Genomic DNA, 24,439 nt, shown 5'->3' with positions numbered 1-24,439 from the left:
ATAAAGTGTCAGAGCAAAAAAAAAAGAGAAGAGACTATTTCATCCTTCTTTATTAGTAAAGAGCTGTCAGGTACAACACTGTATTATTTCAACGATGGCTGTGGGTGTGTGTGTGTGTGTGTATTTGGGGGTGGGTCTGGGTATTACTCATGTTGTTACAGTAGGACCTAAATCTGTTCACACACTCACACTGTGTGGGCACAAAAAAAGCAGGTCCCCAGTAGAAATCCATTCAGTTTCAGAGAATACACTACAGGGCAAGGTCAGGTTTAGGTTAAACTCAGGTTTAGTTTAAAGTTAGGCTTAGTCACTTAGGCGATGACTGGTTTGGGTCATACTCCACACAAACACACACATAGACACAGTGTATTTTAATCAAACAATTGAATTAAATGGGAGTCCCTCCGTGAAGACAACTTAACGGGAACACGATCAGGCTCATTAAACATGGCGACCACAGACCAGATGACGGTGGTGTCGTGCTGCTCCCCAGCAGACTCTCACAGTATTGGCATTTCTGCTGTGTGTTATCTCTCTGTGCTCTGCCTCCACTGTCAGCTCGCCTTTATTTGTGGAGCCCTTCACATCTTTCTATTCTCCGTGCTCACAACTGTGTCCTGTCGTGAATTTTGGACTTGGCTCCTGATCCACTTACTGTTTCAACGTCCTCCTAGATACAAAGGGATTTTTTTTTTCTCATCATATTGTGAGACTTTTTTTCTGTTTGATCTGACGGTAAAACCACAGTTTTTATCTATTAGCCTTTTCTTTTCTTTTCTTTTTTTAATTTGCCAGTGCTCTAATGGACTATCTGGTAAAAGAGGACGATCCAGAGAAGAGAAAGTGGAAGAGGGCGAAACTGCTTCACAGCAAATCATGATCGTCTTTTACTCATCCGGCAGATCTGTGGACCCAATCATAGAAACATTATTGTCTTCTCATTTGTGCCACTTCATGTGCTCTAACACTTTTTTTCTGGCACATGCACAAAGAGCAGCCTCACACCCACACCTCTCCTCCCTGTAATCCCTCTAACGCTCCTAACTTCACTTATCTTTCCCTCTTTTAAATGGTCCAGTTTCTTCTCTCTCTCGCTGGGACCATTACAGACCATCTTATCTTATCTACGTTGAAAAACGTCACCGTGTTCCATGGAGCTCTACTGCCCCCTGCAGATCCACACCCAGACTGCACTGCTCTGTGCTGTCACGTGGATGAACTACCCAGTATGGCAGTGTGGTAAAGATTTCAGGTGGAGGTGGTAATTCTCCCAGCATCCTCCTGCGTTCATGAGCCTCTTCTCTGCTGCTCCATCTCCCCCTGGCTTTAACTGTGAGCTGTCTAATTGTTTCAGTTAACACAAACAAACACCTAAATCCTAATGCAGTAACATATTTTAATGGGCAGGCAGTGTTGGTACATTTAACAGTATAATTCTGTGTTAATTGAAGATGCAGACAACAACATACACTGTGCTCAAGTGTATTCATGAATGCTGAGCGAACTGACAAACTGCAGACACAGAGCTTTCTGAGTGTTATCAGTGTTTGAGCCACAAAAGGAGCCGTGTTACCAGATTTGAGGTGGTTTTTCTTCGCCTTCGGTATCTGTTCACATCCCCTGCATGCAAACTCTGAGAGCAGAGATAACTGAGCAGGATCTGACCGGAAAGTCAAGCACTGCTCCCTTGGACCTCACCAGGCTGCCGTTAATACCTGTCAACGCTACATTACCATCCTCTATTATCTACACCATAATAACAACAAGCATTAGAATAGAAGAGGGTAAATAAGAATTAGAGCTAGAGGAAGAAGAAAAATGAGAAGATGAAAAACAAAAGGAGGAAGAACAGTAGGGCGAATAAAAATCAAAAGGAAGAGGAAAATCCGAAAAGAAACAGAAAACAAGAATATGGATGAAAGGAAAACATTGTAAGATTTAATATAAGACAAAGTAGGATAGAGTAGAACTGATGAGACAAGATTAAATAACAGTGAGGTTAAAAACCCTGTTTAAAAAAAAATCATTTAAAAGTATCAAGAGTCCTTGAACCCCTCGGGCGCCTCTGTCCCAGTGTTTATGGACATAACAAACAAAAGCTGCCTCCATGCCTCCTGACTTCAGCCACAATCAATAGGCTGGAGCTCCAGGATCTAAGGGACAGAACAGGCTCTTAACCACATCAGACAGATAGGACCAGGCAGAGCCATTCATTCCATTAAAAGACAATGAAATTAATTCTGTGACAGGTAATTAAGCAGAGATTTTTAAAACTTGAGGGATGTGCACTCTGTATTTTTCCCCGCTCAGAGCTTGACTCTTTGTACAAGCTGTCACTGACCAATAGTTTAAACCCTTTCTTTTCTTTTTTTACACCCAATTCAGATGGGATTAACATTAACATTACAGGGGGGCGTGGGGGAAATAAGCCATCGTGCAATTCAGCTATTTGTACTGGCCTGGGTGACATTTTAGTCAAGTTAAAAAAAAAAAAAAAAAGATGTGGAGGAGAAAAGAGAGAGAGAGAGAGATGGAAACAACACAGCGTTTCTGTCCAAAGTCAAACATAACACAGTTAAATCCTCATGAACAGTCTTAACTCAAATATCATGTCTGATGTATAAATGTCCACATATCTGTTCATCATAGAAAAAAAAGATGCTTCAGAAGCTCATTGAGAATCATTACATTTTGAAGTTTTTAAGGATCAAAGTGAACCATTGACCCACAGATACACACTTTACTGCTAATAGCTAACGAGCACACATTTAATTTTTACTATATGCTGAAATGTAATAGGCAAAGAAAAAAAGAGAAGTGAGATGACCAACAGCTTTGATGAGCTTCAACACCATGTTGCTCTAATCTTTGCTATAATATTTTATATCATCATGCGCATGCTGGCCTGCACTCGTCGTATTAACATCTTTTCATCAGATTAGCATAAAATCTAAATTATTGTGCAGCTAAATACACACAAGACAGAGTGTTAACAGTGCAGTCTAACAGTATCTATTCACATTGTACTATCAGCCACAGACATAAAAGTCTGAGTCAGGCAAAAAAAAAAAATTGTTTCAGGTTGATGATAATATCAAGGTTTTTGACCTGTTGCTCTGTGTAGTGTAAATGACTGTGATTAGACTCCCTCAGCTCTGTTTTTCTCATGATTGTCAGGGGCTTTGAGTCATTCACAGATTCATAGATGTAATAGAACTGTAACACAGAAACTTGTGATTGAGCACCAGGTGTCAGAACCAGTCAAAACTTGTATGACAGCTTAATAGTTCACATAATCACAGCCACTTTCTTTTCTTTTTTTTACCCTCAATACACTGAAGGTGAGCATTTACACTACGAATGAGCATTTTTACTTCACAGCCTACCTTTGGGACTATATCATACACACAAAAAAAGACCTCACCTTTATCAGTACTGCAGGGAGAAGCATGCTCCTCCACAACCCAAGTGACATTGTATGCATTCATATAAAATGATAAGAAGTATTTTCTTTAGAATAATCAAATATGATGAAACCCCCCTGGGTTGTGGTAGAGCCTGCACTGTTGGGGCTGCTTCAGTTGTTGATTAATGCTTGAACACTATCACTACCACCTTCTCTTTTGTCTTTAACGGTGGACACTACAGGTGAATAGGGTAAAAGTTTAAACTAACAGATATCACCATGATACTTCTCAAGTTTATCACTTACATTAAGACAAATATTTTTTGTATTACAAGTTTTGCCAAATTCTATGTTTAAATATGTAAAGAAGGCAATATCTAATGAAATATGCACTAATTTGCATATTTCCAGAACCGAAATCTGAAAAATGGATAAAGTCCCTTTCAAAATTGTTTGTTTTATTTTGTTGACATATTAGAGTCAGAAGTTTTTACAGAGGGGATTTTGGATATCTCTTTTTATCACTTTGTAAATGAGAAAATACTGTCACCGGCCCTTTAAAAAAAATCAAATTTTGCCATGTTTTTAGGCATAAAATGTTTTATAAATCAGGCTTTAAATTATATATCAACAACCCCCTCTGTACAAACCTTCAGAATATAGACAGGAATAAAACTGGAAGGTCTGGTGTATGTAAGTGCTGCTGAAGTGGAGATTTGGGGCTCAGAGTCTGAGGAAAAGGCCTTTCAAGAATTGTACTGTAAAATTCCATAGATTGTTAATGCAAATCATACTTTTGTGATTGGTTGCAGATACAGAGGAAATGACAATTTTTCAAGCCTACATAATTGTTCAGGAGAGAGAGCTTTACAATGAAACCTGACGGGTCAGAGTAGCATGTTAACTTTTGGTGAATTTAGGAGAAAGTGACGTAAAATAACCACCTTACCATTTCTTTCAACTTTCCTGAAATAATACATGTTAAAGGCCCCATGGCATGAAAAATGTGATTTTGGTTATTTTTTCATGCTTGGGGAGGTCTCTGGGCCACGTATATACTGCCCCATGCATCAAACTGCTCATAAACAGAGAAACACACACCACCCATTTGTAGGAACATTCTCTTTAAGACGAGCAGATAGCACTTCCTCCTTTCTGTGATGTCACACACAAGGTAACTCCGCCCACCGTGACCAGTTTTTTTTTTTTTTCAATTTTTATGAATGCAGCTTAGGTTTCAGTTACTTGCCTGTGATTGGCCCGACCACACGCCACTCAAAAACAGTCAGCCAATCAGAGGAGAGGTTCTCATTCTCTCTTCTGATTGGCCAAATGACCTGTGCCTGCTAGAGCTCCAGAAAGAGGCAACAGAAAGGGGCAGTATGAACGATATTAAGCAGATCACAGGTACTCAAAACCAATGATACATCTTGTTAGGGATATCAGCAGGTAAATAAACCCAGAGAAAAGTGCACAGCATGGGGCCTTTAAGGAATGAAAATAGTCCAAAATCTCAAAATTGATCAGTGCATGAAAAAACTGTATTTTTGCCTATAGTGTCTTGTAATCAATGGATCCAATCTGTTTTATGTTAACAGCCCAGGCTATATGTACGTTTATACACAATACAATCTTAACACAGGCTCAGTAGTTTAGGTCAATGTAGAATATCCTGGTTAAATAGGTCCTGCTGGGATGCTGACCTTTAGAGTTGGGTGGCCTTACAACTGGTGTCATCTTGTATTACTCATCCTCAGCACACTGAGTTACAGTGAAGGCTCCTGCTGAAGACGCCTGGTTCTCCTGAAGAAAGGTAACCAGCTCACAAGATTTCCATCACAATGTGTTACTGAGTCTGACAGAAACAAATGTCACTAAAGACAAATGAAAGAGTCAGTCCACTGTGTTTGGGTTTGTTGTCACAGCTGAAGAGGAGGTTGTTGTTGAATGACAGACTTCCTGTTTGCCAGCCAGTTTTTAAACCCACAACCAATGTGTCCTGGGCTTTGCTGGACACGTTTATTACTACTTTAATCTGTTTATATCCATTAACACTTACAGTATGAAACAACTTACTGCTTTAAATGGAAGAAGACACTGATAGGACACAAGGCTCCATAGATTCATGTCTGTACATCTAGTAAATGTCACATTGTGTTCTCTCTCTTGTTTCAATCACAGCTTGAATCACAGGTGTGGAAATATGAAATGACATTTCACAATGAACTGATTAGAAACAATAGACAAACACTGGATAAACACACACACAAATAATTTATCAAAAAAGATATGAAAAGCACATATAACCTTTTTTTGAAAGTCACTATATAAACAAAAGAATTAGGTGAGTAGGTGTCTTGGTCCAGGTTTTGTCATGGATGATGTAAACAGATGTTGCACATTGACTTCTATAATCACTCATTACTGCCACCCAGTGGACAATTTGAAACTCACATCATTTGCTTTTCTGGGGATGTTTGAGAACTGGACTGCTGAGTGAAATGTAGTCCTATTCATCAGTACTGCTGTAGTGTATCAGTAGTTATGATGATATTAGTGTTGACTTGTTCACTGATTTTAACTCTATATCATCTCCAAAGCAAGGAGGTGCTGACAACTGAAGTGAAACTTATACAGAGATCAACAAGTCACCCACAGATATTGTGATAAACAGTTGAGCATGTGAGTAATTAATTATTCAATTAAAAACACTTCATATTGTTTTATACATATTTTTGGTTAGATAAAACATCCATTGTCTATATTGCTTATGATGGTCATGGGAGGGTTGGAGCCAGTCCCAGCTATGGCGAGGAGGTGGTAGCTATATCCTACAGGACAGCAGTCTATCAGGGGCTGACATCAGGAGACCAATACGCTCCACACACTCAGAAACACCTACGGGCAATTTAGAGTCTCCAGTCGACCAACCCATGTAGACAGGGAGAGAATGTCCCACAGGGACTGATCCTTGAAGTGACAGTGTAACCACCGTGTAGGCTACTGTAGCCCTCAAATAAAAAGAAGATGAAAAAAAGGAAGAAACATTTTGAGCTGTGGAGGAAAATTCTCATCATCATAATACAATATTACAAATTAATGTGAATAAATTGGTAACAAAACGATATTTGTTGCATCCATACTCTGCCATCACTGATGATGGCCTTTAAAAATAATGCTATAGGATATACTGAAACATGAGTCTGACCTACAGACTCATCATCAATGCATTCTCTGTACCTCTTTTACAATTATTTAACAGAATAGTGGTTTGCTAAGATGTGTGATTGTATTTTATTTGTGTGTTGTGTAACTTGTGCTAGTGCTGCCGTCTTGGCCAGGTCACTCTTGGAAAAGAGGTTTTAAATCTCAATGAGTTTTACCTGGTTAAATAAAGGATATTGAAGATTTGCCTACAGAGCTCTCTGTAAAGACCTATATAGGAAGAATTTCTTCCACTTTAAAATAACGTTTCCATCAGCTCTGTTGTATATAAGTCTGTTACACATAATTTCTCATGTGTTGGGAGTATAAAAATGATCCCCACTTCCTCATCCAGGAGAACTGGTTAGGCGCATGCATCAGCAGTGATCACAGACACGCATGTGTAATTATTATATTTTACACATATCACTGCATGTTTTGCTTATAGTTTCTACAGTAAAACTTCATAGTATAGCCGGTATGATCATTCAACATTCCTGATGTAACCGTACGACGTAACACACGTGAAACTCCTGCGTACCCCTTGTTACATCATGACCTTCACATGCCCACTACGTATAGCTGCCCGCTTCTCTGCCTGATCAGAACGCGAATAAATTATAATGAAACATAGGAAATGTAGCGATCATTTTATATAGGCGACTAGTGGTATCACTTTAATGTCATACTGAGAGTAAAACACGTTCAATAAAATTCTAAAACAACGTATCATATTTGTTTTCAGTTTTAATTTAATTCAGGCAGGACAGAGACAGCCCGATTTTGGGGTCCTCCGGCGTTGCATGGTGCAACATGTGTTGGATAATTCCAGAAGAAGCTTCGTAGTCTCTTCGCTGTTCAACTCCAAAGACAAGCGGCTCCACCGGACCTCAGCTGGACACTGTCCTCCCCCCTGGACGTCTGAAGACACCCGCAGAGCTCACAGCTTCCTCGCTCCTCCTCGCCAGGTCCAGACTCTGCGCTGACATTAAACGCTGCGGACGTTTTTTTCTTCTATTCACTTGACTTACCGAGAGCCGAATAGTCAAAATGTTGAGTGTCGCCAGAAACGTCTCAAGGACTCTCCCGACAAGCACCTGCACCAGAGGTGTGTCCTCTCTGGTCAAGAAGGTGAGTTCAAACACACTCGTGTTCACATTTAAACACTCTTCCAAAGTCGTGTGTTGTCGTAAAGACTGATAAATACGGTTTTGTGTCGAAGTCCGGCTAGCTTAGCATGCTAACAGAGTTAGCGTGAGGCCGGCTTACCTAACCGTGACTCTCTACATGTCTGTTATTAAGCCGGCATGATGCACATAGTCATTGAGTGGTGTTATGTCAAATAATGTCACAATGTGCGTGTGTGCGTCGTTGCTTTGCTTTGTCTGGACGACTGTGACGTGCTAGCGGCTAAGCTAACCTGTGTCATCCCTGGTTTTGACGGCTCAGCTGTCACTTTATTGGCTCACATGCTTGATTTATGTCATGATGAGGCATTTTATATAAGAGTACCATTCATTTTAAATATGTAATTCAGTTATATGTGAAGTGAGGTGGTCGTTAATTAGGTTGGGGCTGGAGCAGATTGGATGATCAGTGACCTTCAGTGATGTTTCCCCACCCCCAGCATGCTGCAATGTTTCTCACATGTCCCCAAATTGTCTTAGTACTCACAGCTCTTTGATTGTCAGCAGTTACCGTTTTCTATCTCAATAACTTGAATGAATGGTGGTATCTTGTGAGTGATCCGATGGACGTATAACAGTTTGGCCACAACGTTTTACTGCCTGTAGAGTTTAAATGTGTTTTGGCTTTTTTTTTTGGACATGCATGATGATGGTAGATATTATGTTAGTAGGGTTTCTACATGTCTACACTTACTTTAATACTGCTGTGATAAAGGCTTTTTGTCCACAGGTTACATTATTTATTAGTGGTGTTACAATGGGAAATGTTCATGTATGATAGAGTTCATGTTATTATAACACTAAAAGCCTCATTAACAGCTGGTTTTGTCCTCTGATGTGTTTGTAGGCATGTTGGAGTGGCTTCCAAACAGATGCTCTCAGAGCCCTGTCCAGGAGAAACTATGCGTAAGTAACAGCATAAACTTTTCTTTCTTTTTTTTTTGCTACTTTCAAGTGTCAATTTGAAAATACCACCAGGGAAGTAGTAGCAGAGGGTAAAATGTATTTGTAATACTATACTGTATAAGATGAAAGTGGGGAATTCTAAAACATATTCTACTTAGTTCTAGTAATTGTCTCCACACTAGTAGAGTAGTAGTAACTCGTAGAATAGTTTTAAGGGAAGCACGTTAGTTATTGATTAGGTTTATTTAGGTACGAAGTAAAATTTGCGGGAAAGACAAGTAAACACAAGTTTAGATTTCTCTTCCAAACCTGTTTGATATATTTGTAATTTAAGTGTTGGTATGTTTTGTGTTGCAGGTCAGAAGCCGTCAAAGGAGCTGTCATTGGCATTGACCTGGGAACCACCAACTCATGTGTCGCTGTCATGGAGGGGAAACAGGCCAAGGTGAGGATGAGTAGACATGTCTAACGTCTCCAACTCAGATTTTGTAGTGTGTACTGGAACAAATGCATATTTGATTGAAAATAGTTTCTGTTGATGACCAAAAGGTCTAGTAAGGAGAGCAGCTCATGTTGGCACATCTGCCAGTCTCATGACTGGACACCAACAACAAACTCACACTTAGACCAGAATTTCAAAGGATTTCTGACTGACTAAATAAAAAAACTTGTCACTAAACAAAGAGGGAGTTTTATTAAGAATACCCTGTTTTTCCTCGGGCACATAGTTTGCATGATAAAGACAAAACAGTAAAAGACTGGTGGACCAGCTTTAACAATGAGACACCTGACTGTGAGGCCACGCAAACTACAGTTTATCTTAAGGTGGTTTGTTAATACTTTTCCTATCCATTGATTTCTTCAACTGGATATAAAGACAGTTGATCTTGAACTTGTCTTCACAGTTGTCTTTAATGTCTTCTTCCCTTGGTTCTTTCATATACACACACTTTGAGTTGTTAATTCATCTACCTTCATTACTGCATCAGCATCAGCAAAAAATACATTGAGAATCGGTCAATATGGAAAACATATATAGTGATAAAGTTTTTTTTGCCATATCGCCCAGCCCTACTCGTGCCATCCCATAAGGTCCAATCAAACGTTGGTATCCTATGGAATAAAAACAAAGCTGATTTGTAAAAACCATATGATTGATGTGAATATATAATGTTTGGCTTAGTTTTTTATTCATATTTATTTTAGATTCACATATTGCTTTATTGTTTTTTAAAATGTTAATTGTCTGTCTGTCTACTGTTTGCACCGAGGGTCTGAGAGTAACACAATTTCGATTCTCTTATGTCCCGTACATACTGTGGAATTGACAATAAAGCTGACTTTGACTTTGAATACTCGTCACCAAAATGAAGAAGAAGTGTTATGTAGATGAAGGACAGTAGCTTGACAGTTATGAGTGAGCAGTAGAAGGAGACTGCTGATGCTCTGAACCAAAATAAGTTCCTGTCTTTGTCTTGTAGGTGTTGGAGAACGCAGAGGGAGCCAGGACCACTCCATCAGTCATCGCCTTCACAGCCGACGGGGAGCGACTGGTGGGCATGCCCGCCAAGCGCCAGGCCGTCACCAACCCCCAGAACACTCTGTACGCCACCAAGAGGCTGATCGGCCGTCGCTTCGACGACGCCGAGGTCCAGAAAGACATGTGAGTTCTGATGTGGCCTTGTTGCTCCACATATAAAGTCTTGTTTGATCATTATTGTACAGTTGAAAGACTTGAGCTCATTTCCATGTTGGTTAGACTAACACCATCAACATACAATCAGCTGTGTAGAGGATCACCGTCTAAATGAAAACTGTCCTGTCATTCACAGGAAGAATTTGCCCTACAAAATTGTGCGTGCGTCTAACGGCGACGCCTGGGTAGAGGCTCATGGGAAAATGTACTCCCCCAGCCAGGCCGGAGCTTTTGTCCTCATGAAGATGAAGGAAACTGCAGGTACGTCTCAAACTGCTCTGAATGAATATCAGTAGTGTTTCTCTCAAACCTGCACCGTCCACACATCAGTGTCAGTTGTGGTGATAGTTTTGTTTTTCGTGCTGCAGAGAACTTCCTGGGAACTAAAGTGAAGAACGCTGTCGTCACTGTACCGGCATACTTCAATGATTCTCAGAGACAGGTACGCACACACACGCAGAAATGAGAACTGCAACAACAAGCAAATACTGACTCAAACAAACTTTTAGCTGTTGTACAGATGGAAACAATTAGGGATCTTAAAAAAGGTGAAAAAGATTATCTTTTCACTCTCATAATTCTCTGAAGGGACTTTACAGAATAAGGTCAAGTCTTTAAGGATCATTCTGTAGAAACGATGTGATGCGGTCATGTCAACATTGCACCAGAGTCTGAGGAGAGTTTCCAGCAATTTGTAAAGAGTGTTGAAAGAATCAGAGTTGAGAGTCAAGTAAACAATGTAAGTGTTGTGTTACTTGTTGAGTTTACACACTGGAATTGCTGGTTCAGTGGATTATCCATCATTCTCCTCATCAAATACTCAGAGAAAATAACGGAATGTAACAAGACAGAGTTTGTTTTCGAGGTATATTAATTGCATTGCATTCAATGCAAAACCGGTGATGCGCGTTTCCATCGGGGGCAGTTTTTCGGCAAGCAGTCTCTTTACAGATTTGCATTTACCTCTAAAACAACTCTGTCAGGTAACGTTCTGTTATCTCATAGCGTGGTGAATGTGCAGGTCACAACTTGTCCACGAGAGCGTTTTGGAGTTGTTGGATTGTGTATTTGATGAGTTTTATGAGGGAAACCTAGAAATTCCATAGCCTCTGCTCCGCCATTCTAAAAATGGCTTGCCCCGACAATTAAAGGTAACGAACCTACTCCTAAAACTATAGGGATTATGGCAATGGGCCAATTTGCCAAAATGTTGAACCATCCCTTTAAATGATCCCAAATCATAATTGTATAAATCAGACATCCAATAAATTCTACAATGGTGTAACAAATATTAAAATTAATTTTGTCAGGTCTCGTTGACTGTCACATCTGATCAAAACTGCAGTTTGTTCTGTGACAGTTTTTTCTGGAGTGGATGAGTTGATAGAAAACCAGCCCCCCCCGCAACATGTATCCGTTTTCTGATGTTTGTGTTTGATTCCCAGGCCACTAAAGATGCAGGGCAGATCTCTGGACTCAACGTCCTGCGTGTGATCAATGAGCCGACCGCCGCCGCTCTGGCCTACGGCCTGGACAAGACCCAGGACAAGATGTGAGTGGAGATGACGCTCCATGACACTCAGCTCTGACTGAAGTGTGGAAGCACATGATGAAACGGCAAAGTAATGATCCTATCTAGCTGCACCTGTGTATTTACAGCCCCTCATGTCTGTTTTCAGCATTGCCGTGTACGATCTCGGCGGCGGTACGTTCGACATCTCGGTCCTGGAGATCCAGAAAGGAGTCTTTGAAGTCAAGTCGACCAACGGTGACACCTTCCTGGGAGGAGAGGACTTTGACCAGCACCTCCTCCAACACATCGTCAAAGAGTTCAAGAGAGAGGTGCGGTTCAAGTGTCCGTCTGCAGACCGGCCTGTGATCTGTAGCTCCGTCTGTGGTTCCTTCTTTTCATGCCTGGTTGTTGCCTCTTGTCGTTCCAGTCCGGCGTGGACCTGACCAAAGACAACATGGCTCTCCAGAGGGTCAGAGAGGCGGCGGAGAAGGCCAAGTGTGAGCTGTCCTCCTCGCTGCAGGTACGTACGCACACCATGGTGGATGCACCTTCATGACCAGTGGTGAAATTGGGTTCACTCGGATCAAGGGCTTTTTTATTTCTTTCCTGTTATGAAAGTGTGAGAATCTGCTGCGAGGCGAAAAATCTATTTTTGAAGAATAACAGCATCTAGCATCACATGCTATCATAACACACAAAGGTCCTCCATGATATTAAAAAGAAGGTCATATAACAGATCAAGGACTTAACAACCAGACTTGGATTACAAAGTATAATTTGTTTGGGCATCAGCAGCAATTGACTCAACTATGGAAACTGAAGCAATGTGTTTCCTTAAAGGCCCCATGCCATGAAAAATGTGATTTTGGTTATTTTTTGGTGCTTGTGGAGGTCTCTGGGCCACGTATATACTGCCCCGTGCATCAAACTGGTCATAAACGGAGAAACACACACCGCCCATTTGTAGGAACTGTCTCTTTAAGACGAGCAGATAGCACTTCCTCCTTTCTGTGATGTCACACACATGGTAACTCCGCCCACCGTGACCAGTTGTTTTTTTTCCAATTTTTATGAATGCAGCTTAGGTTTCAGTTACTTGCCTGTGATTGGCCCGACCACATGCCACTCAAAAACAGTCAGCCAATCATAGGAGAGGTTCTCATTCTCTCTTCTGATTGGCCAAATGACCTGTGCCTGCTAGAACTCCAGAAAGAGGCAACAGAAAGGGGCAGTAGAAACGATATTAAGCAGATCACAGGTACTCAATACAAATGATACATCTTGTTAGGGATATCAGCAGGTAAATAAACCCAGAGAAAAGTGCACAGCATGGGGCCTTTAATAAACAAAAAGGAAAAAAAAAACATCTTTCTTTTTTTTAACAATTTTGGTAAATTTGGTGTATTTAAGATTTTCAATGTCCAGAGAGCTGTAATACGCTGTGTTTAGAATGTAACGGTGAAAAGTTTTGTCAGCCATGAGGCTGTGTGTTGTTGTCCAGTTCTCAGTCAGCTGTCTGGACTTTGTGTCTTTGTGTGTGGCTCAGTGTTACAGTGCTGTGTGAGTGTGTCACAGCATGCGTTTAGAGCATGCTGCTGCTGAGCTGCTGCAGGACAGGGCCACACAGACATCTAGATAGTTTTTTCTTCTTTTTAGAGGAGGGATTAATTTGTGCATTGCTACATCAATTGGTTTCCCTCATAATCACGTCTCCAACAACCCAACCCAGTAAACCCACTGAATCTCTAGATGATGATGATGCTGTTTGTTTTCATGTATCATCACGCATCAACACTGAATTATGGGTAGCTCCAAGAGCTTTTTAGTCCTACACCTTCATGTGGACATGTCATCCCAAGACACGTACAGCCGTGCTGAGACCAGAAACTAAACTGAACTATTGAACATTTCTAACCGTCATCTGTGACATTGATAGTTTGAAGCGGTGACATGACGTCTGCTCTCCCCCCCAGACCGACATCAACCTGCCCTACCTCACCATGGACGCCTCCGGACCCAAACATCTCAACATGAAGCTGACCCGCGCACAGTTCGAGGGCATCGTGGCCGACTTGATCCGCCGCACCGTGGCCCCCTGCCAGAAGGCCATGCAGGACGCCGAGGTGTCCAAGGGAGACATCGGAGAGGTGCTGCTGGTCGGAGGCATGAGCCGCATGCCCAAGGTAAACACTACAACAACAATCTAACTACATAGAAAGATAAAGCAAGTACTAGTGTTGATCCAGCTTATATAGTACAAGAATCGTGTTCAATAACAATGTTATGGAACTAAATTATAATCAAATTATGTATGACTCTTTCAGTTCAAATTTATTTAATAGTTTATCGTCATTGTTATAAAACAACAAGGTAACGTTGGAGCATTCACAACATTTTATAGTCATAAAGTGAAACCGTTATAATCCCAAATAAATAGTCAACCCAAATAAAAGAAGAATAGAACAGAATAGATATAAATATCATTCCTGAGGAGAAAAGCTCTAAAAAAGTTTCCATCCTACTTTGTTTAACACCATAAGAAAGGAGACATTAAATCACACATGGCTACAAAACTGTCAAGGATAACACAACAAATCCAAGCACTTCCTTGGTGTGAGTGCAGGGGCATACAAATCAACACAACACAGATCAGTGGTGGTAACACATGTTAGTTTTGCCTTCAGAGTCTTGTTCATTTCCACTGACGTTGGTGTGATGTTAGTTTATTCTAGATCCCCATTAGTCACTGCCTCAGTAGTGACTATTCTTTCTGGGCTCCACAGTTACAATATTAAAAATTTAAAAAGTTTGTATACTAAATCTGGATATACACATATACATATAAATATGCACATAATTGCATACATGTTCAAATATTTAACAAAGACAATTATCCTGAACCAAGCAAGCCAAATGGGTCATGTGTTAATAAAGCAACAGCAACTACAAACAACACACCAAACTAAACTTGGCAGAAGAAGAAAAAAAAACAGATAAATTAAAAAAGGAGGAGACATTTGTAAATAAGTAGTAATATGGATTTTATTTCTGTGGAAAAAGTTTCAAGAATACTACTTGTACCTGTCCCATAGGTTCAGCAGACGGTTCAGGATCTGTTCGGCCGGGCCCCCAGCAAGTCCGTCAACCCCGACGAGGCCGTCGCCATAGGAGCGGCCATCCAGGGCGGCGTGCTGGCCGGCGACGTGACCGACGTGCTGCTGCTGGACGTGACTCCTCTGTCGCTGGGAATCGAGACCCTGGGCGGAGTCTTCACCAAGCTCATCAACAGGAACACCACAATCCCCACCAAGAAGAGCCAGGTAGGTGGAGAAACACCGCCGCCGCCCACCCGACGCCGTCACCATAAACGTACAGCTCGACCTAAAAGCCCCCCCTCTGCCCCTCTGCCCCCACCCAGGTGTTCTCCACAGCAGCCGACGGCCAGACGCAGGTGGAGATCAAGGTGTGCCAGGGCGAGAGAGAGATGGCGGCCGACAACAAGGTGCTGGGTCAGTTCACCCTGGTGGGCGTCCCCCCGGCCCCGCGCGGCGTCCCCCAGATCGAGGTCACCTTCGACATCGACGCCAACGGCATCGTCCACGTCTCCGCCAAGGACAAGGGCACAGGCCGCGAGCAGCAGAGTGAGTGAGGGCCGACGGCCACAGAGCGCCAGCATAGTAGGTTCTTCATGTGGTCACCGTGTCTGACTGCTGCTGTCCCCTCTCCCCCCCCCCTCCCTCCCCCCCAGTCGTGATCCAGTCCTCCGGAGGCCTCAGCAAAGACGACATCGAGAACATGATCAAGAACGCCGAGAAGTACGCAGAGGAGGACAGGAGGAGGAAGGTAACGACGACAGAGCTTCGAATCTGAGCTCAGTTCTTTGGTTGATGAAAGCTGAGAGGTTGAGCTCAGCTCAGGCTCCTGCTGCAGCACCGCTAACGGCCGTCTCTGTTTTATTGTGTAGGACCGCGTGGAGGCCGTCAACACAGCTGAGGGAATCATCCACGACACAGAATCCAAGATGGAGGAGTTCAAGGACCAGCTTCCTGCTGATGAGGTAGAGTATGAGGGAGGGAGGGGCCTGCTGATGTGACATGGCGGGAACTTATAATATTGATGTTCAACACTGTCTTCAACATGATTTGTCTGAACCAGTGTATACAGCATGAGACATAACAGGAATTTAAGCATTGTAATGTAGGAGTTATTGAGTTTGTCCCATTCAGCTGGACAGAAGCTTTTACCCTTGGTGGCCAGTGATCCAGGCACTGTGGGTTAGAAGGACAAGCGCACTGCCCGTGTCCACACACTCACGCCTTTTCTGTCCTCTGATCTGTCCACTCACAGTGCACCAAGCTGAAGGAGGAGATCTCAAAGGTCAGGAATCTTCTGGCCAACAAGGACTCAGAAACAGGAGAGAACATCAAGCAGGCAGCCACCAACCTGCAGCAGGCGTCACTCAAACTCTTCGAGATGGCCTACAAGAAGGTAGGAAGCACGTCCTCACTACGCTTCATGTTGCAACTCTTAGTCTGTGGAAATGTTTCCTACAAACTCACAGTTATTATAGTGATGTACAGCAAAAAAAAAAAAAGTGGTGTGGCCAGTACAGACTGAGAATACCTTGAGCCCTATTCACACGGGATTAGTATTACCTGGGGACGTCTGGTAATTTGTAAATTACCCCCCCACGTCTGTGTTTCTTGTGGTGCATTCGCACGGGGTAAGTGAAGTCTGTATTTCTACTCGAATTTACTGACATTAAGGCTCCGATATGACGTCAGAGCTGTGCACGTCGTAACATCAGCTGCTGTCACATCATGTGCGAAGCAAATGTAAATAAAATGTCAAAGCAGCAACGTGACTGCGCAACAGTTGTTGTCACTATAACGGGCGATCATGGCATTTGCATTAAGCCTGTTGAAAGCCGCATGTCATCCATCTCAATATCCTCCTAAATTACGCTCTTTCTATGGATCTGAGCTGTTTATTCAAATGGTTCTCCAGCACCGAGACGAGACTGTATTTGCACCTAAAATGGTGTCAAAATTGCAGCTCATAATTTCCACCGCAGCCTCCATGGTTCAACCCGTACAGTATGGTTTCAACCGAGGAAGAAGTAGAAAAGGCGCACAATAAAAACAACAAAAACAAAAAATGCCCCTCAATTACTGAGATGCAGATTCGCACGGGACTAGTTTTACCACGGGACATCGGTCTTTGGTGAAATATAGTAGGTAATTTTTACTTAACAAATTACTGACATGGCGCATTCGCATGGGATTAAGATCACAGACGTCCTCTGCAATTATTACAAATTACCAGAGGTCCCCAGGTAATACTAATCCCGTGTGAATAGGGCTTTAGTCTGTGGAGATGTTTCCTACAAACTCAGTTATTATAGTGATGTACAGCAAGAAAGGGTGTGGCCATTACAGACTGAGAATACCTTGGTCATGTTTTACCACGTGTCCAAAACAATGAAGATTATATGAATTTCACCAATTAAAGGTCCAGTGTGTAAAATGAGAGGCAAACAGTGACATCTAGCATTCTGATTCTGTTATTTATCTATTAAATAATTATCTAAGCAAGACCCTTGCTATATATAGATATAAAAGAAGGCTATGAAAACCAAATGGATTTATTTTATAGCGATTATACACACACAAATATATTCATTGCTAGTATGTACAGATTTTGCCAATAAACCTTGACAAATATTACACACTGAACCTTTAACTGCAAGTTTAGACTATAAAATATTTAGATTTAAAAAAAAGAAAGTTATCAGAAACAACTTATTTTTAATTACTTTGTTTTACTGTGTAGGCAGCATTATAGTGTATAGATATTGTTGATTAATCTTTTGGTCAGGATAGTGATGTCATGTTTTCTTCAACCCACTAAAACTTTTGTCTGACCAAACTGTTTTCAGTTTACTAAATCCTTATGTGGAAACTGTAACAAGTGGATGTGTTCAAAAAAAAAATAGAGAGAGAAATTATTTTTAACTGTTGGATTTTATTTGTTTTGTCAACCGATGAATCCACTGATTCTTACATGAGGAATTGTGTGTAATGAATAGAATGTACAGGTTCTACACTGACCTTTTTTTATATATAGTAAAAACATAGTTGTTTCTCAAAAAGAGCGTCAGAAAATAATCCTGGACATGTATAAAGAACATTTGACTGGCTGCAGACATGACTGACCCGTTGACTTCCTCCTTCTGTCCTGCAGATGGCGGCAGAGCGGGAAGGCAGCAGCGGCAGCAGCGGCAGCAGTGGCAGCAGCAGCGGCAGCTCGGGCTCATCGGAGGGAGAGAAGAAGGAAGGCCAGCAGTAGACCTTTGCACTTGGCCGTCACAAGGTTCCCGTGACGACGGAGGACTGTTGGGCTCAGGGGGTGGACGGGGCGGGGGAGGGCGTCAGTCTCGAATGACAAGCTGAGTCTTGGTCATTCTCACCATGTTATTATTATTCTGCTGTGTTTTGGCAGTAAAATACTCTAGTGAACGGATTCATGTCAGTGTAAACTCTTCCTATGATATCCTGTCTGTTTGTAATTTAATTGTCTTGTATGTTTGTTTTTTTCAAAGCTCTTGATTTACATTATGAGGTAGTAAAAGTAATTTTTTGTCTAAGACATCATCATGTAGGTTTCATCTTTCATTCATCACTGTTTGTTCCATGTCGATCAGATGGAAGGTTGTTCACTCACTGGCACAGCCCTGCTTGACTACATTTACATAATATAATATTGTACAGTGCTCTAAATCAGTAATAGCTATCTTGTTTTAATAGTGCACTCTCAACGACTCAGAGGTGGGAAGTTGCTGTACAGAATTATTAGACTTTCTATGTCGGGAACCTCCCTGCTCTCAGGAGTCCTGGGTGCACTCTAAACTATTTACAAATGGATGCAGAACTGTGAGAACTAACGGTCAGGAGGCGTTGTTTCATTTCATCAGCACCACCCTCAGCATGTCTGTTTCTTTTCCTCTGATATTTTTTAACAGGCTTTTTACATGCTGTGGTGTCAGGTTAAAAATCTCAAACCAAACAATGGGGGCAGAATAGAAATATACAAGTTTATATTATATCTGTTTGTGAGAAGATGAGATCAAGTGTATGTTTGCTAGGGAAGAATGTAAGGCTTTTAGTTCTTTGCATCTCAAACACAGCAGAGCTCCGACGTCTGACTTCAGTCGAGCTGTAAATGACTTTGTAGAATCCGTGTTTGTCACAAATTGCACAATAAAAGGACGAGGCCTTAGTTTACCTCCCCTGTCAGACAGACGGTGAGAGGAAGAATCGGGATTCAAGGAAAACTTAGCAGAGGATTTGAGAAAACATGAGCCCAGCTGTGTCATTCCCCTCCAGAAGGACGTTTTGTTGCTGCCATAAACTGCTCTGTGTCATTTGATTGTTGCTGCCAACCTGCCGTATAATGATCCAGGAAGCAATACATGCGGCGGGGACCGCTCAGACCTGAGGACCCCGCTGTAGGGAGGTGGACAGGAAGCAGTGTGTTGACTTGAGAGAGGTGGGGGGTGGGGGGGGTCTTGTGTTATTTTGGGATGTGATTATATTATTGGAGAGAAGAAAATTTGAGGGTCAATAACTGTTTGTTTTTTTCTAATAAAAATCTGAAATGTGACGCTGTGTGATTGACTCCAGGCTCATTACATCCATCAGTGTTTTCACTTCACATCCTCAGCAGCTCAAGAGAATGGAGTATGTTGATGCTGATTTAAATTTTAAAGGGGTAGTTCAACATTTTAGCAAATTGGCCCATTGCCATAATCGCTATAGTCATAGCAGTAGGTTCGTTACCTTTAATTATCGGTGTAGCTATTTTTAGAATGGCGGAGCGGAGCAGCAGGCTGCTCAGGGATTCTGGAAATTCTACCTCCCATACATGAAAAATCACCAAACTAAATCTAAATGTAAAAAAAGTCAACAGTTTTGCAACTTTCACCAAAGTAGCTCTAGCCCCAAGACTTAAGAGACTTTTGTACAATTAAATCCAGTGCTGTTTATTTATTTTCTTCAAAAACTGTAAAACCTATTAAACCTTTCTCCTCTCACAATTTGCTACACTGCATCACTACAACAAAAAATACCACCCGGCTTTTTGATACTTGGAAAAATTGAGCCTACAGTGCATGAAAATGTTTGACTGTAAACATATAGATATGTATTACATTTTCAATCTTCCTGAACAAAAATTGACAGTCATATATGGAGTTGGGCAAATACCAGAATTTTATCTCAAAAACGGAATTTTTGAAAATATTTTGAATTCTGCTCTCAACATCTGCAGTCAATGTAATTAGATTATGGAACAAAACACTTATTGTTTAAAACAAGTGACCAACATTTCCATGCTGTCAAGATGCAATATGTTTTATCAGATGTCTTGACAGCTCAAGTCAGCTATCAAAAAAAGGACAATGTTATACCATTGTTCTTGTTCTCTTCCTATTTTGTCTCTGTCTCTTTGTCTTTGTCAGAATTGCCTACATTGGTGTTAAATTGCCAGGGCCAGACCAGCTATGATTTCATTTTATTCCTTTTTGACCCCTCCCTGGAGTATTACAGTAAGCGACAAAGGAAAGGAGTAGGCCTATACAGCTTTAGTAGGCTACAGAGAAAATACCTCAGACTAAACAAAGTCCTTTTTCTGATTGTGGAGTATTATTACCGTAACTCTGTCAAAGTCCAATCAGAAAAATTCAAACGGCATCAAGTCAAACTAGGAATTTGCGCTTCCCAGTGATATACGGTTCATTACGGTAATTTCGAGCATGTGACGTAACCCCGCGGAGCAAAACACCGGAAGTAACGCACGAGAGCGCTGCACGGTTTCTCAGTACCGTAGCTCCTCGAGTTTTTGGCCAATCTGAAAAATCCCAACGCTGACGGAGAGCTGGGGGGCTGTGCTTTCTGTCTGTATCATGTGTATTACATATATTACCGCAATGCCCGCGAAGTCGCTGTGGAAGTAGGGTAAACGGATGGATGTAGAGTGGAAAAGTGAAAGATACAGAGAAGAGCACATGGTGTGATCCCGCGGTGTTTTGAAAAAGAAAACAAACTTAAGCGTGTGAGATACAGAGTAAGTGAGTGAGTCTATCTGTCTGTCTGTCCGTCTGTCAGTGATGTCGGATACAAGGGCCATAACACGGCCGGCAGGACACAGCGAAGAGGAGAGTGACATGGAGGACGCTTCTTCTGAGCTGAGGTAAATTATGTGAATGAGACACACGTCAACAGCACAAATGAAATCATTATTCGCCTATTTATCATAGTGTGTGTGTCATAATGTCACATATTATTTGTAGTACTTGAACTAACGAAATTCTCCCATTTTTAGCACCAAACAATAATTTTGGCAACAAACATATTGTATCCATATTTCTTTCAGTCTTCTTCACCCTTCTGACGAAGAGTCCTCCAGTGACAGTATTGACACTGTACCTTGTAACATGATTTATTTTGTATAGTGGATTTTCCTGTGGAAAATTGACAGCATTTGTAATTGAAAAACCTTTATTTGTCCCTGAGGGAAATTCAAAAACACTTAAAGGGATACTTCACCCAAAATCAATAATTCACCAATTTTCTACTCACCGTCATGCCAAGGAAGGGTTTGGATAACTTTTTAGAGTTATCAAAACACTTTTGGAGTTCCAGGGGGGGTCCAGCTGGCAACAGATTTTCATAATCGTGGTGGATAGTGCTCACTTTTGAATCGTCCCAACTACACTATGAAACATACTGGATACTGCTCGTCCGTACTGAAGCTGCGACATGAAAAAGTTGTTTGGAAAAAAATAATTTGACGTGTGTTTTATCCGCCGCCATTATATGAAAATCCGTTGCCAGCCGGACCCCCCCTGTAACTCCACAGTCCCACCAGGAATTCGCGATGTTGCGATCGCAACAATTAACGCAAATTCAACCAATCCCCGCACATTTTTGCGATCTTGCAATTTTGTACAATCACCGCAACTTTTCCGCAAATTGGCCCAATCGTCGGTGCTTTCCGCGAGTTACACAGCAGAGAGTGTGGGTCTGGACGGAGCGGTGGTTGAAAGTGAGTCCACGGAGGAACGGCGTGGCTGGGCTGACGGCAAGAAACTTGATACAACGTGCACAAAGTGATAAGTAAAGGAACGCGAGCTGAGTGTGTGAGCTGTCCTCCTGGTTGACCGCCCGAGCCTGTGTCTCCCCCGCAGCACTCAGCCGAGGGGGAATCCAGTGAGTGCGCCACTGCAGGGCCGGAGCGGAGCAGCCGGCGGCCAGGTGCCCCTTCCCCCATCCTGTGAGGCCCTGGCCCTGGACTTGAGTAGCCACCCTCCCCTTTTTATTCAAAGACTGGACTGTTTTAATGGCATTTTATAATAGTTGTTTTACCACGATTTTTAAACAGACATTTTAATTAACTCATTGAGTGCCAACCACGTAATTTCTCGTTTTTCGTTCCCATGCGTTGAGTGCCAAAAACGAGATTTTTCGTTTTTTGCTTTTTTTTTAAATTATGAAAATAGACACTTTAATACACATTATATGTAAATTTGGGGACTCTACGACGAGGAGAACTGAAATAGATGACGATCAAAGTCACATGACAGCTCATGATCTGGAAGTTTTTATCATAACTCGGCTTTTGCAAACGGAGTTCTGCATGCAGATGCAGCGCAGCTGCTCTGCTCTCACCTGCGAGGCTGCAGCAGCTCGGAGCAGAAACAGGAAGCTCTCAGCCGACTGTCCCGCCCGGTCTTCATCTGGAGCAACACCGTGTCCTCCCCAAAGTCCCCCCGCGGTAAAATCTGATGGTCTCTGGGCCAAAGCAGACCGGCACCACCGACCCGTACCACAGAAGGACCGCGACCACCGGCGGGACCGGTCTTCCCGAGCCGCGGTGGCCGACTGACCCTCACGTTCCGCGGCTAGAGGCTGTGACACGGCACGGCGCGTCTGTGTTATTGTTGTTTAGTGGCGCCCCCCCCGCCCCCGATGGTGGTTTTGTGAATAGAACAACAATTGTTGTATATATTTATCTTATACGAGCCCTTTGATCCAGAAATGCGAGTGTCAGAAGAGCGACAGGCACAAACAGAGCACCTTTCATAAAAGACGCTCTATCTCCTTTTCTAGAAAAAAAGGAGGGATTTTGGTGAAACCCAGCCATGTTTAGCTTGACTTTTCTCAGGAACGGAGGCACGTAGAAACAAACGGTTTGTGGTCATTTGAAGCATAAAGTTAAACCTTTCAATTGAGCTACAGTATGTGTTGGTGGCAATAATATAGAATACACTATGGCTCTACACAAAAAGTCAAAAATGGTCTAAATTGCCGGTACACTTGACTAAAACTTTGGAAATGAGCGCGGCACTCAATGAGTTAAAAGTAAAACAACTTTCAACTATATGTTATTTTCCTGTGCCTTTCTGAACAAGTGGAAAATTGCTGGTACAGGACCTCACATTATTTTGTGACATTTCAAAATTTTCAATTTTCCTTTGATTTTTAATTATTCAGAACAAAACCGCAACTTTTTTTTTGCAACTTTCGCTGTCTCCCGCAATTTAATCGCAACAAAAGCACTTAAAACATCGCAACATGCACCGCAATTTTTTCAAAATGTGGCCGCAAAATCAGGCATTTTAGGCCGCAACAATCACAAAAAAAGCCTGCTAAATCCTGGAGGGACTGACTCCAAGAGCATTTTGATAACTCTGAAAGTTCTCAAAACCCTTCCTTGGCGTGACGGTGAGTAGAGGTAAGATCTTAAGCCCGAGCCCGAGCCCGAGCCCGACCCGACCCGAATTTCGGGTCGGGTCGGGTATAAAATGTCAATCATTACGTTCGGGTCGGGTCGGGCCGGGCTTCTCTCTCGCTGACTTTTTTTTTTTTTTTTTTTTTTTTAAATATATGTTTATAGAAATGTATAAACGATGTGTGGAGTGCTGCAAAATGCCCTGTTAGTGTCAGAGGCAGAGCCGAGTTAGTGGCGTGGGCCATGATGTGTAGGAAACACCGAGATTAAATCAGTAATCTTGTCACAACTCACTGTGATGTTGCTACACTAACATCACAGTGCGCCGACTTTGATGCGTTTCGAGGACCTGACTGAGTAGTTTGGCCACGAGACACCGTGGTCCACAAAAAAACAGAAGTCGCCTCATCACAACAACACGTACTGTACTAAACTCTTGCAATGACAATTCAAAGAACTCCTTCCTGTCTCTGTCTTAGAGAGGTAAGATCTTAAACCCAAGTCTGTCTATTTATCCGGGGTCCGCCCGCTATTCAGACATCCCGCTACTCCGACATGTCACTATTTAGACATCCCGCTATTACGACATCCCTCTATCTAGACATGCCGGTAGTCCGACACTTTTTGATACCGCTATTCTTTTTTTTCTTTTTCTTTTTTACAGCTGCGATACCCAGGCGCGTCTCTCTCTCTCTTTTCTTTTCTTTTCAGCATGCCTATCACTGGTTTGATGAGGG

General features: G+C 42.2%; 1 protein-coding gene across 2 annotated transcripts; it reads left to right on the top strand.

The window, feature by feature from the left end:
- Positions 1-7,451: 7,451 nt before the first annotated feature.
- Positions 7,452-19,454, top strand: hspa9 (heat shock protein 9). Of its 2 annotated transcripts, none has more exons than XM_083980897.1 (16): positions 7,452-7,741; positions 8,645-8,703; positions 9,061-9,148; positions 10,185-10,366; positions 10,536-10,660; positions 10,768-10,841; positions 11,845-11,951; positions 12,079-12,241; positions 12,340-12,432; positions 13,886-14,095; positions 15,005-15,232; positions 15,331-15,553; positions 15,661-15,755; positions 15,877-15,969; positions 16,260-16,400; positions 18,156-19,454. In XM_083980897.1, the coding sequence occupies exons 1-16, from the start codon at positions 7,661-7,663 to the stop codon at positions 18,258-18,260; spliced, it is 2,067 nt and encodes a 688-aa protein (XP_083837023.1). In that variant the 5' UTR covers positions 7,452-7,660; the 3' UTR covers positions 18,261-19,454. The 2 variants fall into 2 exon arrangements, with proteins under 2 accessions (XP_083837023.1, XP_083837024.1); XM_083980898.1 differs by having other exon boundaries at positions 16,260-16,411; positions 18,188-19,454.
- Positions 19,455-24,439: the final 4,985 nt, after the last annotated feature.

Source organism: Trachurus trachurus (genome assembly GCF_905171665.1).
Source record: "Trachurus trachurus genome assembly, chromosome: 10".
In the NCBI taxonomy this organism is placed as follows: Eukaryota; Metazoa; Chordata; class Actinopteri; order Carangiformes; family Carangidae; genus Trachurus; species Trachurus trachurus.
This window is presented reverse-complemented; position numbering and strand designations above follow the sequence as displayed.

Bases quoted from the DNA above. Each gene is read 5' to 3' on its own strand.
- hspa9 (XM_083980897.1), top strand. From the start codon at position 7,661: ATGTTGAGTGTCGCCAGAAACGTCTCAAGGACTCTCCCGACAAGCACC. The intron at 10,367-10,535 runs GTGAGTTCTGAT...TGTCATTCACAG, and splicing joins GCCGAGGTCCAGAAAGACAT to GAAGAATTTGCCCTACAAAA. The intron at 10,661-10,767 runs GTACGTCTCAAA...TTCGTGCTGCAG, and splicing joins GAAGATGAAGGAAACTGCAG to AGAACTTCCTGGGAACTAAA.